Below are 17,096 nucleotides of genomic sequence, written 5' to 3'. Positions count from 1 at the left end.
TCAAACAGTTTTTTAGCTGCTATTTTCACACAAGATTGAAGGTTGTCAATAATCAAATCATAAGTGTTTTGAGTTTAAAAAGCAGGCATGTCCATCAAGCCACAAAATTTAGCTGCGCTTTTTAATCCTAGTCCCAGAATTCTCATTACAAATATAAATCGTCTGTTTATTTCTTAAGAATGCTTCACAAAAAGACTGGAGTTTATAACACAATTTTCACGCTTATCACACCCTATAACGATTTTAAAACCAAGTCCATGGGGAGGAGGAGTTTCAAATTTTATTCTTCCGTCACAAGAGTCACGTAATGGTACTTTTACGTATTTTGAACATTTACTAAGCGTTGTTATAACTTTTAAATAAAATTTACTCCAATATAAAACAAAAAATCACGAAAAACAAGCTTGAACTGAACGCACGACTTTACAACGTAGCATAACTCTTTAGACTGAAGAAATACTTTTATTTTAGGTTATAATAACTGAATGTGGCTTTGAAGTTCTTGGCGAACATATTATACTCGCCCTCTATGAGAAAACACAATAGGAAAAGGAACCTTAAGTAGCGCATGTAGTGAGTGCAGCTGCTACCCCAGTTCGTCCTCTACCCGTCCGGCATCAATGTCAAAAAGATGACATAATGTTATCCAAAAAATTTTATCTTTAACAGCTCAGAAAAATGTTATCGTTTTGATAACTTGATGTTGAGGTCATTTAAAAGAAATTTGAAAGTTAGCGAAATGATAACTATTTATGGATGTCTCTAGAACATAAAAAAAATAACTTTCTTATGAGACCATTGTAACCTATGTCGTTGTAACCTATAAGTACCAATGATTATAAACATTATTTATTGATTCTGCTCTAAAGTAATTACATATAATTAGTTATTATAAATATAATAGCAGAATGTCGAAAAGAAAAAATTTTTAAAATTTATGTAAAGGTAAAAAAAATAAACGAATACGTTATTTTTTTAAATAAATTACATAATTTTGAAAATTCATCTAGTGATGAAAATGAAACAGTAGAAAATAATTCATGCTTTTTGAGTAATAATATATCTTGATGAATATCGTGATGAATCGGATAATGTTGATAATGAAAGAAATATTAATACAGACAATAATATTGATGACGAAAAAGTTAATGAAAATGAAATAAGTAATTACAGTTCTGACAGTGAAACTAGTGGCAATTCTGACTCACGTATATTATCGATCTGTTATCAATTAAAAAAGAATGCTTTGGTAGCAATCAATGAAACAAGTTTATCATCGAAACTAACTCAGTAAGTGACTGATTCAAATAAATCACGTAAAGCAGCGAATAAACTCCTAAAAATATTAAAAACATCTAATCAAAAAGAAATCAGTAATCTACCTCTTGATTCTCGGATCTTACTTGGTACACCGGAAACACCGATAGTAACTCGTGAAGTTCCTCCTGGCCAATATTTTCATTACGGGTTAAAAAATGCCTTGACTGATCAATTGAGAATTATTGATTGTTATACTCTACCGGGCTTGATTGTCATTAATATTAATATCGATGGGCTGCCGATTGCTAAAAGTTCGACGAGTCAACTTTATCCTATTCTTGCGCGAATTCATCCCAGAGTTTCTCAGCCATTTGTAATTGGGAGATATCATGGATATGAAAAACCCAAAAGTGTTGACATTATGATCTCCGTAAACTGATTTCTTTAAGATCTCTAAAAAATGTTATGTTTCTGACGTTTAACCGATGAGCTCTTAAAAATATCCTCAGATGGCGCGTAAGAGGCTTTTCTGATATCTTTCTGTTATCTTCGGGATAACTATTTCGGATATCAGATCAAAAAAATGTTATCTTTAAGAATTCTGTATGTCATCTTCCTGCCGGACGGGTACCTGCTTTTTAACACTCTGACATGGCCTTACAAAGTCAGGCATATCTCCGAAAATATTTATCGGATTGGCTACAAATTTTCAGAGAATATACTTAAATATATGTGCATTCCCACAATGCAAAAAAATCGATTTTTTGAAAATTCTAACTGCGTATAGCCCCTTAAACTCTTTCTAGTAATTTTTAATAAATTATTTTCTGACAGCACAAAAAATCTAGTATATATTTTATGTATGGTAGACTATACAAAGAAAATATTTAAGTTCGTAAATATTACGAACCATAAATTATCTATGCAAGACATTATTTCACGAAGAGTTAAAAGTAAACTAAAATTAAAATTAAAGTTACATTTACGTATTATTGAAGGAACTACATAGGATGACAAAAATATTGATTCTAAAATAATTTAAATAAAGTCTTTCCAAGTAATATTGTTTATTGATAACGAAAATTTCTAAATTCCAGTATTTAAGATTAAAACTAAAAAAAAAAAAAAAAAATTACTATAAAATTAATCAATTATGAATCATTTTTGGTTTTTATTAAAATATCTGTTCGAAATTTATTTCTATATGAATTTGCGTTAGTGTGCCATCCAAGAATCAAAATACCATTCTTTTTACTTACAAACACAACATAATCCTTTTTTGCCGAGTCCCACCAGCATATTAAGGCATAAATTACAATAAGCTGGCTTACTAAAGTGTTTTAGTCTCCATAGATGATTTCCATCTTCTTTCACGTGAGAATCTAAACCTAAAAGTACTAAAAGTGGAATGGTTGTAAGTCCACCTCTTTTCCACTCTTCTAGAGAAACTGTTCCATCTGCGTCATAATCGATTTCAATCATCATATCTTGTAGAATCTGTTACATAAAAGGAATCGAATTTTCATTTAATTAGTCGATGATAAATAAGTATAGATTTCATTGTATACACACTTATCCAAAAACTAAAGGAACAAAACAATTTTAGAAATTTTTTAGTAATTTTTAGATGGCATTATTTTTAACTTCCCGCTTAGAAAATCGATGATTTTCAAAAATTTCGGGAAGTTATTGTTTTCACCCCAATTATCAAAAATCGAGTTTTTATCCGATGTCGACATTTTGAGGTCCTAGGAAGCTATTCTGACTATTTTCAGAATGATGCCCGAGTGTCTGTATGTATGTGTGTGTATGTATGTGTGTGAATGGTCTATAACTTTTCAACTAATGAATCGATTTGGATGTTTAAGGCGGCGATTGAAAGAGCTTGTTGGCCGTCAACATTCCTGAAAATTTCAGATCATTTGATCCACTAGACTCGAAAATATATGCGAATTACGAAAAAAAAAAATTTTTTTTTTTTTTAGTTTTTTATTGATTTCTCAGAAACGAATTGAACGATCGACTTTAAAATCTATTCAGCTCTATAACTTAATAAAATGCGTTGAATGTTGCCTTAACCATCTCAATCGGTTGATTTGTTTGAGAGATATCGTTAGAGAAAGAAATATTAAAAAACGTGCCTATTGCCACCTTAAATGTCGAAATTAGTTAATTAGTTCAAAAGATATCAGCGTTGAAAAGTTAAAAAAATAATATTCTATGTTATTTTTTCCAGATAAATCAAAATGTACTGTACTAAAACGTGTCTAAAATCTAACATACTTTTCCTCTTTATGGTCTCTTTTGATCATCATATAATGCCATCAAACTTGTTCTTTAGTTTAAACCATATTATCAACGAAAAAATCGGAAAAACACAGTTTTTAATCATTTTCTCGAATATTTTATATATTATTGCTCTGACCTAAGCCAAAACTCATTCAAATCTTGATTTTGATCACTGACATTGTTTTTTGTATCAATATATTTAGTTTATTGAACATAATCGGGAATTAAAATTTAAAAACCGCTTGCTCATTAATGATTTTCGATTCTTAAACTTTTAAACTGTAGCATAAACCGTAACTTGTTAGAGTTTGAAAAAATCATAAAAAAACGATCGCATGCAATAAGATTTTCGAGCTCGAAGAACTCGAAAACATAGTCACATTAATATTTTCGATTTCCTTGAACTCAAAAACAGCGGGAAGTTTTGGGGCTGGTTCGCAGGGTCAACTGACAGACCGATTTTCTTCTTGTGTATTTCTTATGTCTTGAGATAAACTAGTTTTCGTTGGTTCAAACGAATTTGGTTTCATTGAAAAGGAAATTTGTCAAACTCTTAAGGAGTTTGATGTCAGTACCTTATTTTTTACAGAGTACGATTTAGCTTCATAAAATAGTATTGAAAATAGTTTAATTTATCATCGAAAAATTATTCAGCATATTATGATGATGTGTGTAACTATAAATATTGTAATAAATTTGAGTCAATAGATAAAATTATACTAACTATCGATAGAATCAAAGGATGCGTAAGTAGTATTGTAAATTATGGACCCTATCCAGATAAAAGAATGTGGTAATGTAATATCCAAATTATCTAACAGTTGAATGAAGCTGTGGACTAACAATAGATCGCCGAAGTTTAATAGTATTGAGAATGAACAATGCATAAGTATATGAGTGGGTGAATAAATAACATTAAATCTGATTTTTTATATTTTTGTATCCAAAGTTGGCCTAACTAATGTCATAGAAGAATTTCAAACAAAAAATATAATAATTATAAGAACAAAAAAAAAAAACAAATTCGTGATTATAAACTGGGATCAATAATTGACTCTGTAGGTCAGCCCGAATCTTTTTTGAAGTTCTCGAGCTTGAATGCATGATAAAATCTCAGATTCGATAAACCATTATGATTAGTGCAAAGCACGTTCAAACAAGTTTGTTTGCTCGGGAAATTTCTTAAGAACGGTTATCAGATAATTTTGTCCAAGCTTTTATATGCAATAAAAGCTCTAAACGTAAAATAAAGACACAGACCTGATGCTTTACTCTATGAACTAGCAAAGTGCACTTCAATTTTTTGATAACTTCCATTTGTTTACGAGAAAAGCTTGGACAAAGTTCCCATTTACTGTACAAGTGCAACAAAGATAGTACCGTTTATCCAGTTGAGTGCGAATAGAGAAACAAATGAAAACGCGTCTTAAGACTAATATTGTTTTATTCAACTCATGCGCAGTATTCACGTTTTATCATGTCTAAAATCCGAACCCTAAATGGCAGTTTACCGACTGGTGAAAAATTATTTGTCAAAACGCAATAAAGGTGTCTACTATTCCGGCCATCGTGACGTAATAAAAATAAACGTACCCTGATAGCCACCCTAACCGTAAGTTAACTACAAGCTACTACCATAATTTAAAGGTAACTTAAAGGAAAGCGTTGGAGAGCAAGCAGTTACCTTTAAATTGATAGTAAATTGTCTATAATTTGAACTCAAATTTGACTACAAGCGTTACTATCAGACAATGACGTTAAGTTGATTGGAAGTTTCACTTTAAATTGACGACAAGTTTTTCCGTCAAGTTACATTCAAGCTACTGCCGTATTCTGAAGCCAACTTAAAGGAAAGTATTATTAAGCCAAGCTTGCCAGAAATATTCTCGTTAAGTTAGCCGAAAATGTTTCATGACAGAACTTGTAGAGCAAAGTCTGGCTATCAGAGTAAATATCTTTCGGGCTCTAACTGAATATTGGGTAATTACAACTCTCTGCTATTACCTATTGAGCAGCCAAGACCGTGATGACGAATGTTTTTAACGTGGAGTTGAAACTTTGATATTGAATTGGAATTTACGTTAAATGAAATCAACATCCCTATAGTTTTGTCATATTCTTAATATTATAAGTTTTTTTTTTCACCATGTCACTGAAAAACTACTTAGACTTCGCATTTTAGGTAATTAATAAAACGTGAATAATACACATGAGTTGAATAAATCTATGAGCGCAACATGTAGGTTAAATCATAACCCTTCATCCGCAATGTGTTAGCACTAGTGTCCGGTGCGCAGTATGCACTCGCTTCGGTCGTACCTGCGCACTTACGACTCGTGCTAACCACATCACGCTGACACATTATGAATAACTTACCCTACTAGTTACGCCAATAATTATTATGCACTCATTTACAAATAGATTGACGGTCATTCAGAAACAGGTTTTTAGATCTAAAAAAAGTAACGTGTGTGGAAAATTTGAGTTCTGAAAACCGAAATTGGACCAATAACTCTTCGGTTATAAAAAATATTTACAGTCGGATTTCATTAACTCGGAACTTCCCCTCAATCCTGACCACCACTACGAACTACGCTGTCTCCCACCGGATACTATATATTTGTATATATATATATTTGTATGTATGTGTGTATATTTATGAATACACCATACATGTAGATGTAAGAGTGCACACGTTGTAGTTTACTCTTTAAAAGAGAAAGGGCATCTGATAAGTCTGAATTTTTCGGAAATTTTCGCTCCTCCATAGACTAACTGTCCAAGTCAATGAAAACCAACCGTAATTATTGTAGTATAAAGTTAAAAATGAATATGAAAAGATTAACCGACAACTTAGGGAAAATCGTTCAAAATGAATGAAGAACTGATAGAATTGAGTTCTAAATTTAGTTTTCATGAGTTAATAATTCAAGATGTAATTTAATGTAGTACAAAATATCTATGTAAAGTAAATGGTGTTTTTTTTTCTAGTTTGATATATTTTTGTTCTTATTATTTCAACTTACTGGTTTCAATTCTGATACGTCCCATCCAAGATACTCTGCAACGTTCATCATTTGATTGACAATACAATCCATTTCCTGATGAAAAAATATAAATTAAGTACAATATAATAATATATTGGGTGACTTTTAAAGAAATCGTCAACTAATTAGAAAATCGTGAAATTTTTATAGGAGCATATAGTTCATAATGCAATTTTCCTTAAATAGATTAGCCTGAACTTAAGAGGCCTATGTCAAGTCACGATTATCAGAGCCACCATTTCTTCGAGACATTGAATGAATTTTTTGCCTAGTCCACTAAGAAAGTTCAATTCGAAGGAAATTGAAACTCAATCACGGAAAAAATATATTTTTTTAAATTTAATTGTAGAATTAAGGGTCATTTTTAAGAAAAGATTGAAGCATGGTGTTATAATCCCTGATTAAAAAGTCCGATTGAATTTGATTGAGAGTTTTTTATCACATTTGATAGAAAATTTCCGATTGACTTTCAATCAGTTGTGATCGGAAAGTTTCGAATGAATCTGATTGGAAGTTAATCGAAAATTGGTAAGTTAATCGAAAAAGAACTAATTATTTTCGGAGAAAATCTGGTTAAAATATTTCTATCGGATTCAATCGAAAAATAAATAAATGTTTTTTATAACTCGATTCAGAATTCGTATCGACGTTTTTGTCAGTTTGAATGTTGCCGCATACTTAGTCACGGAGAAAGCTGAATTAAAGAAATAGTCGTGGCATTATATCTTTGTTTTTATGACGGAAAGTAAAAATTATGAATTAGTAAAGCACTTACCGTAAATCGACTAGAAAAAAGTGAATAATTCAGACTAAAAAAATTGGCCACTTTCAGCACTTTGTACAGTGTTCGTAAATTGAACTTTCTAAGCAGTTAGTACAAAAAATAGTATATTAACGCATTGAGTGGAAGGTGCTTTCGACAACGAGTGTGAATGGTTCACGAGCCATTAGGCGAGTGTTTCCAACTCACGAGAGTCGAAAGCCCTTCCTACTCAATCTGTTACAATAGTTTTTGCATCGAATGGTAAGAAAGAATGTCTTTTATTGGTAAAAAAGGACACTACATTAAATTTAATCTTATAATTAACCTAAAATAATATTCTGTCTTATTAATATAAAATTAATTCCTGTATTATTTCTGATGCAAAAGATTATTAAATAATGACAGTAACAATTAAAAATGATTGAATTGATTTTAATAATAATTTGAAATTATTTTTATTATTTTAAAAATTTTGGTACTCAGCAGAAAATAACTAGAGTTCCGAGTCAAAGTTCATATAGTGAATTGTATATTATAATTAAATACAGTAAGACGATTTTCTATAGTCTGAGACTTTGCGTTGTCCTAATTCGAGACGGCTGTTGATTGGGTATTTTGGTGGATCACTTAATGACTAATAAATAGTATAGCTATATATATATATGTAAAAAGTGTACGTTTGTCATATTTTTCAAGAACAATGTGGACATTCTTCTCGACATTTATTCTTTGTCGTGTAATTTTTAACCAATTAGAGACGTGCTTTTCTACCATGAGTTGCAAAAAGAAAGTATTTTTTTAACACTAAAACTTACATTAGTATCGAGAACACCATTTCCATCAGTATCATACAGTCTAAACATAACTATTAGTAAAAAAAGAAAAAAAGCCATTAAATTATATTTTTAATATTTTCTAATAATACTATTTATTTCTTACATTCTAATTTATCTTCTGGTCTACCAGCTTCAAGTAATGAAAGATAGCATACAATATCTTTCAAGCTCACTTTAACCGTGTGAACATCAATAGTACTTTGTTTCCGCACAAGATGTTTTATTTCTATAATTAAAAGAAGACATTAAATTCCATCAAAATTAGTACACGCAGATAAAAACAAATTAAATTCAAGTAATTATTTTTATTGTTTATATAAATACTCGAAGTAAGTAATTTTTAACTTCCCGCTAAGAAAATCGACGATTTTCAAAAATTTCGGGAAGTTATTGTTTTCACCCCGATTTTACGAAAATTACGTTTTGAGGTCCTAGGAAGCTATTCTGACTATTTTCAGAATGATGTCCGAGTGTGTGTATGTGTGTGTGTGTGTATGTAAACTCTTTGTAACTTTTTAACTAATAAATCGATTTGGATGGTTGAGGTGGCAATTGAAAGAGCTCGTTGGCCGTCAACTTTCCTAAAAATCTCAGATCATTTGATCGAATAGACTCGAAAATATTTGCGAATTACGAAAAAAAAAAAAATTTTTTTTTGTTTTTTATTGATTTCTCAGAAACGACTCATACGATCGACTTCAAAATCTAATCAGCTCTAGAATTCAATAAAACGCGCCGATTGCCGCCTTAGACATCTCAATTGGTTAATTTGTTCGAGAGATATCGCGGGAGAAAGAAATGGTGGATAATGGTTTTTTCCAAATATTTTCGAAATGACTGACCCGATTAATTCCAAATTTTTTTTTTAGTATTTTGAAAGTATTTCAAAAACGACTTGATAAATCAATTCAAAAATCTGATCAGTTATAGAACTCAATAAAACATGTCGATTGTCGCCTTGAACGTCTTAATCGGTTTATTCGTTCGAGAGATATCGTTCGAGAAAAAATCGTAAAAAACGTTTTCTTTCGAAAACAAAGGCATACAAAAGTATTTTCGAGCTCGAAGAGAAAATGTATCTACAACAATTTTCTGAGCTCAAGGAGCTCGAAATAGGCGGGAAGTTTTGGGGCTGGCCCGCAGGGTCAACCGACAGACCGATTTTTTTTCTAAAATTCAATTAATAGTTATTATTTGTAAAAAATTATCGCTTCATTTTAGTAATTAATTTTTAGAAGCATCAATTACTTACGGCAAGCAAATATTTCTTCAGTTTAGTTGATAACTTCTCAAATTTGTTGGAATTGAAAACTTCAATAAAGCAATTATTTGGTTAAATAAAAAAAAAGAATTAACGAAAGATATACTCTAAAATTGGAAAAAAATTTGTTCTTATAACAAAATAAAATTTCTCATCGGTATTGATGAAAATATAAAATATATAAATTTTTTCGAGGGCTACTCTATAAGATATTAAATACCCGTATGAAAAAATAATATATGGTTAAAATATATAGAATCATATATGGTTGCAACAAAAAAATATATGATATAGTATATTATATATTATAAAAAATCATATAGCGATTTTGGCCGATTTAATATAAAATTATATACAGCTGTAAATATATGTATTCCATATATGTAACTTATATGTTACTTATATGAAGCTATATATACATTTACATTTACCTTATAATAATATAATATATTGTATTGATATATTTTCTTTTACATTCAAAAAATATAAAATTTTTATATGAAATGAAATATATGATAGCTTATAATTTATATTATATATGGCACCATATATTTTCTTTGTTATATTCAAGCATATATTTTATTCGGTGTATGTGTATGTATATGGATATATTATATATTTGCTTCAAATTAACTAATTTCGAGAATTTTATCTGCAATTTAAAGAGTATATTAAAATTAAAATGTAATTTAATTGGAGTTGGTCATACGAATAAGAAACTTTTTTTTTCCATACACAATATAAATATATGTTTTTGTATATGATCAAAGTATATTTTTCGTATATGATAGAAATATATATTTTTATGTATGATAAAAATATAGTTCTTGTATATGACAAGAATATATATTTTCATATATGATGAAAATATATTTTTTGTATATGATTGACATATATATTTTATATATGCTAAACATATATGAATTCCTATATGATGAATATTATATTCCTAATATAAAAAAAAATATATCAAAAAATGTAGTCAAATTGGCCACATATATTTTCTGATATTTATTATATATTTTGACCATATATGTTATTTTCATATGGCTAGTAATCATTTGAAGAAAACAATTGCTTGGTACTATTTAAGTAACTAAAATACTTAAATCAAGCATTTTTTCTTGAAAATGTACATTTTTTTCTCTCAGTGTACACAAAATAAGAAGAAAAACAAATAAAAATTTTGATGATCTCATAAAGCTTTACGAGTACTCAAGAATTTATTGCTTTTAATACAAACACCAAAAACAGTAAAATATCGATAAATAATATAAAATTTCTTCAAGTATTCATACTGGAGTAAACATAGCTCACTAAAGTAAATTATTAACTGCAATATTATTCATAATTTAATAAACATTATTAGTGTTATGCAGTTGGATTTAACTTATAAATATAAAATATTAATATTAAAAATAATGATAAACTTGAACGTTGATGCAGATTTAAAACAAGTTCCGGCAAGAAAATATAGAAAGAACTTTAGCGAATTGATACGATACTAAACACACTTGTTGCATTGCAATCGGTAGCTGAGAGCACTAAGTTAGCGTTTGTATAAAATTTTATACTCATTCATACTTTATATTAAATATAATTTTAGTATCAATGACGTCACGCATGCAGATTAATCTATTTATAAATGTGGGGATGACGAGTGCTTCAGTCCAGAAAGTTGTGTATGCTTTGCTTTAGTTTGGATATAAATCTAAGAATATACAAGAAAATACAAGGATATAGATTTTGAAGTTTTGTGTAGTTTTGTTAACAGATTTAAAGATTAATTAAAAATCAGAAAAAGACTGACAGATGACCTCGTGTATTCAAAATAAATGTTAAAAATAGAAATAAACACAGACGTTTATCATCAAACGGTAAATATTAAAGGTCAGCTTGATGTGATGATGTGAGAATTTTGACTCTTTACTCAAAACTTCTTTTTCATATCTATTCCTATATACACTGAGAGAATAAAATGTATATTTTTAAAAAGAAATGCTGGATTTAAGTATTTTAGTCACTTAAGTAGTGCCAAGAAATTATTTTCTTCCATTGAGTAAAATAATTTCTTTATTCAAGTATTTTATTTAGTTTCTTAATGCTAAGAAAAAAATTTGATTTTATCAAAAAAATATTATTAGACATGCCGTCTTTTTTTTTTAATGTTGTTCAGATTACACGGAGAAAACAAGTCTTGAAAATATATTATTATTTTAGTAAAAAATACTAATGCAAATCAATAAGTGCATTACTTTTACTATTGGTTAATACGTGTATAGTAATTCTCCATGTAATTTGGAACCTGGACAAACATTATTTTTTTATAAATAAATAAATTGACCTTTGAATAAACTGTTAAGTTATTCATCGATATTCTTCATCATATTAATTTACACAACTAAATGATGAAATTCCAATATTTGATACTTTATAGAAGTAGCGTTCAAAAAAAGTAATATATTCTATATTTTTATCAGTACCAATGAAATATTTCATTTTGTTACAAGAATAAATTTTTTTCTAATTTTCAAGTGTCTTTCTTCAATTCCTTTTGAGAAGGTATAAACTAAATCGAATAAATATTTGCTGCCTAACCCGTGTAAAAAACGTCGCTGAAAAAGTGTAGACGATTCCTTAATTAAAAGAAACCATTTGCAATGTTAAATGCCCATGAGAAGGGTGATTCAAAACTATTCGAAGTATTCAAAAGCATTAAAAAGTATTTAAAATTTTTTTTTCTTCCATGAAAACTGCTAGGTTCCATTATTTTTTCAGTACAAACAACGTTCACAAAAAGCTCATTTTAAACTGTTTTTGAAGGTTCTTTTTTTCTTTTGAGGCAATAGTTTTTTTAAAATTATAACAATCAATTTAATTTTAGAAAAAAACAACTTAATTCTAGTATTTATGGAAATAAGAACAATAATTACTTGAATTAAATTTTTTTTCTCTCAATGTAGTTATAAATATTTTAAATTACTTTCAAATTTGGTTAAACTTAAGTAAAAGTATTTTACCTTCTAGCTTTCCATTATTAACGAGCAAAGAATTATTCGACTTTCGCGATGAATTACGTGACATTTGACTGTGACTAGGGCTACTATCAGTGCTTTTTTTTTCCAAAACATCGTGACAACTGTAAGACGTATGAGCAATTGTCAACATTGGATGAATACTACCTGTAATAAAAAAAGAAATTAAGGATGTTGGCTTGACCAACTGTTTAGGAAACAAAAATCTAAAATATTCTTTCAATTTTTGCTCCATTACCTGTTCTGGCCCGAGCTGACGTTTCACTGTCAGTTCTGTGATGACCCAAAGCTTGAAACTTTTCCGTTAATCCATGGAATTTTTCAGCAAGAGATGAACCCCCATGACTTTCAGTAGATACTGGAGCAAGTCCTGTACTATTCACATTACTACTGGATGTTGTATGTGATGTTATGGCGGCACATGCTGTTGTCGATGACATAACTGTCATTTCCTACAAAACAATACACGCACGATAGTTGTTGAACAAGTGTATTATAATTGATGTTTTAGTTGAGAGCGGATGACTGTTTATTCATTTAATCTCCTCGGAGTGAGTTCTCCGAGTGAATTCGGATTGAAATAAGATCCATAATCACTCCGAATTCACTCCCAATATTTTACAGCGTATCCGCAGATTGAAATCACGGTGGAATACCGTAGAAGTGTAAGCACCGTGGATCCACCGTGGTTACACGGTGGGTTTGTTCTATTTTACCATCGTGTATACACAGTGTATTCCAGTGATTATGCGGTGAAAGTTCCGAGGTAATGGAACCTAAGTTAACGGAGTTCGACTGTAACTTAATTTTGAAATGTATTGCATAAAATATTCTTTTTAAGCTAAAAAGTATCAAATTAATAAATTATAATCATCATAATAATATCAACAATTTTGTATCATTGAGACAATTAAAATACATCTGCTTACAATCGAACTCAGAGGAAAAAAATCAAATTTACACGGCGGTGTAACGATGAAAATATTGTAAATTTGCCGTACGTTGCGGTAAAATACGTTTATGTGAACCAAATACCATACATGTACCTCACGGGATCGTTATCTTACTGTAAGTATAAAGCAATATCGAAGGTTTGTAATGACAATACAATACTACAAGTTACCGTGAAACGATAATATATGATATACTTAGGCACGGTAAATTCGCTTTAAACGTACTATAGTTGAACTTTGAAATAAGGCACCAGAATACACAGAAAATCTACCGCTGTAACAGGGAATTTTGAATTTTCCGCGCTCAGTTGCCGTGATTTTCTATCATGTGCGCGGTCGATATAATCTATTACTGCCCCAGGGTTATCCGGGGTAGAGTGCGACTGTCGTCCCGCGTGGAAATCGTAGGGGCTTGTCTGTCAGTCCCACTTAGTGATAAGTAGGGGTGTCGATGTTTCCGGAAGTTGCCGAATTCGGTTGAGTGGGTGTACAATTATAAGTGAAGAGAAAAATCAGGCCGAGACACACAACCGGACAAGACGCCGGATAATTGAGATGCTCTCCGTCACTCAGGTAATTAATTAAATTATAGACTTGGATTCTTTTGTGGAACCAAGCGATTATATATATAATTATTATTGATACAAGGCCATTAGCCGGTATCCTTAAATATTTTACTAATTAATCGGAAAAGCAGGTGAACGAGAGATATCTGAGTGAACAAGAAAAGTACGAGAGAGGACAGTACGACGAAAAAAAAGACGAGAGACCAGGATCCTGACGAACGTGACGATAGGACAGCAGAGAACCTGACGAGGACAGGAAATCACACCAAAATAAGATCAGGTATTAATAAAATTAATTATCTAGGCCTGAGCCAGAAAAACTAATTTAATTTAATAAATATTTAGTCGTTCGTCGGGGCAATCCGCGTCTAGGCCATTAGTTCATTAATTGGTTATTAAATTCATTAAAATAAAAATTAAGCCAGGCGGTTGTCTAACCGGATCCAGGCCCAATTGCCGGGTCCAGGGCGTCGTCTTATAATTCCAGGCCATCGCCGGAATTATATACGTCGTAGAAAATTCTAGGCCGATGGTGGACGCCACAAGCCAGAATTTTCATATTCTAGTCCGCGTTGTTATAAATTAAATATTAATTAAATTAATTAAATTTACCAAATTAATAAATTAATTAAAATTAGTTTTCATTAATAAAATTATTATAAAAAGATACTCAGTACAAAAAGAAAATTTATAAAGTAAAAAGTCGAGTAAGGCGAGTGTCGAGTCAAGAAAACAGAGATGAGATTTTACTGATTAAACTTAAAATATTAAATCTAGTAATTTTGGATCAGTGTTATATTGAAGGATTAATGTTTAGTTTTTTGGAAGGAGTTATATTGAAATTAATTAATTAATAATAATAATTGTTCTTCAAAAATTAATTAATTAATTTATTAAGTGCGTGGCGGGAACGGCCATTTTAAAATCAGTGTGTGTGAGTAAAAGTCCAGGAGACTCGAGTGCGCGTGTGTGTGTAGAAAATGATTTTAAAATTAATAGTATAGTTAATAAATAATTCGGGAGGTAACCGATTTTAAATTGTAAGTCCAAAGGTAGTTGGCAATGATTTTGATCGAGTGCGTGAGTGTGTGCGATGCCAAAGTAGTGGCTAATTAGTTTTAAGTCACCAAAGGTAATTGGTGAGTTTTATACGGTCAAAAGTTATAAAAAGTTATAAGGTCTAATAGTTGTAAGGTATAATAGTTATAAGGTATAAAAGTTATAAGGTATAAAGGTCAAAGATTATATGGTTTATGGAAAAGTTATAAGGTTTAATTTACAAGGTTATAAATTAATTAAAAGTGAATATTGTTATAATAAATAAATCTAAGTTATTTACAAAATTATCCTTCCTCTTCCTTCTCTTACAATTAAAATTTACACCGACCCTGAATATTAAGAACCGGTTCTGAAAGACCGTTTAATCCTTCCAGTGGCGCCCTTAAAAAGGTAATTTAAGGACGACCAGAGCAACAGCTTAGTCCTGTTATACCGCAAATATTGACAATGGCATCGTGGCATCCGGTGATTTTACCGCAAGTCACCCTTAAATTACTACCATATATCTACCGTAGATTTAACGGAAATCAGGATCCACTAGGATTGATTCAGTTTGCAAAAGAGTGAAATTGAGTGAATCATTGGTGAAAAATGACAATTTGAAATTTTTAAATTGACTAAAATTATTAACTATTGCGCCTAGAATAAGTCTTAATCTGATTCTTCTTCAACTTTTTACTTTATAATGATTTTTACCGATTTCATTGAGGTTTGAAATCATTTCAATAAGATGTCTATTTTCATTCCGGAAATGGGATAAAACACGACCTTAGGCGTCAAGTGATGTCAGCTCGGGCAGTCTACTTCGTCCTCGCCTGAAATCATCTTGTTTCATCCCTTATCATGCAATATACTACATTGAGAACGAATTATTTGCAAAATTATAAATTAAGTTCTAAGAATGTAATAATTACCTTAAAAGCTTTGCTGTCAACATTTCTTGTATTTTTTTTGATAAATGATAAAAAAAGGTGGCGGGAAAGATCATCGGGTGCGGCAACTTCAAGGTATGTATCCAAAAACTTGCGGAACCCTTCATAATCGATGTCCTGAACATAGATAAAAATTTCTGTTATATTTGTAAATTTTAAATTTAATAACAGCATATAAGTGAACAATGCTGAGAAGACATAATTAGCCCAGTATTTTAAAAATTTTGATTTAAATACATTTCTAAAAATTTAAATAAACCTATCAGGATGAAGTTCTGAAATTTAAGTATTAATCGCAATAGTTCGTAAATTATTCAGAGTAACTGATAAATCGAACAGATAAAACATTTTACCATAAATTATACTGCGATTCCTAGTTTAGAATCAGCCAAAAATAAAAAGGAAAGAAAAAAATATTGACGTTTATATATATTCCGATTAACTTATTCACCTATATTTTTATTAATTTAAGTGATAGAAACATAATTATATTAATTTGATTAAATACGATTATTAATATCTATTCTTCGACATATTTTTTAACTTCCCGCTGAGAAAATTGTAAATTTTCGAAAATTCGGTAATTTATTGGTTTCACCCGGATTTTCGCAAATCGAGTTTTCATCAGATGTCGACGTTTTAAGGTCCTAGGAAGCTATTCCGACTATTTTCAGAATGATGTCCGAGTGTGTGTGTGTGTGTGTGTGTGTGTGTGTGTGTATGTGTGTGTGTGTGTGTATGTAAACTCTTTCTAACTTTTTAACTAATGAATCGATTTGTATAATTGAGGCGGCAATCGAAAGAGCTTGTTGGCCATCAACTTTCCTGAAAATTTTAGATCCTTTGATCCACTAGACTCGAAAATATATACGAATTACAAAAAAAAATACATTTTTTTTTTAGTTTTTTAGTAATTTCTCAGAAACAACTCGAACGATCGATTTCAAAATCTAATCAGCTCTAGAATTTGATAAAACGCGTCGATTACTACCTTAGCGATCTCAATCAGTTAATTTGTTTGAGAGATATCGCGGGAGAAAGAAATGCTAAAAAACAGTTATTTGCGAATATCTTTGAAATTACTTACCCAAACAA

General features: G+C 30.2%; 1 protein-coding gene across 1 annotated transcript in view; it reads right to left on the bottom strand.

The window, feature by feature from the left end:
- Nucleotides 1–17,096, bottom strand: part of LOC103575352 (diacylglycerol kinase 1) — a 58,802-nt gene that overhangs the window by 5,069 nt on the left and 36,637 nt on the right. Inside the window, exons 4-10 of the mRNA XM_014441915.2 lie at nt 15,984–16,118; nt 12,730–12,943; nt 12,477–12,638; nt 8,299–8,421; nt 8,175–8,224; nt 6,576–6,650; nt 2,520–2,757 (exon numbers count right to left, since the gene is read on the bottom strand). Of these exons, the coding sequence (XP_014297401.2) occupies nt 2,520–2,757; nt 6,576–6,650; nt 8,175–8,224; nt 8,299–8,421; nt 12,477–12,638; nt 12,730–12,943; nt 15,984–16,118 (997 nt within the window). The remainder of the gene's footprint in view (nt 1–2,519; nt 2,758–6,575; nt 6,651–8,174; nt 8,225–8,298; nt 8,422–12,476; nt 12,639–12,729; nt 12,944–15,983; nt 16,119–17,096) is intronic.

The sequence above is a fragment of the Microplitis demolitor genome, chromosome 6 (assembly GCF_026212275.2).
Source record: "Microplitis demolitor isolate Queensland-Clemson2020A chromosome 6, iyMicDemo2.1a, whole genome shotgun sequence".
In the NCBI taxonomy this organism is placed as follows: Eukaryota; Metazoa; Arthropoda; class Insecta; order Hymenoptera; family Braconidae; genus Microplitis; species Microplitis demolitor.
The sequence above is the reverse complement of the archived record's forward strand: the minus strand, read 5'-3'. Positions and strand labels throughout refer to the sequence as shown.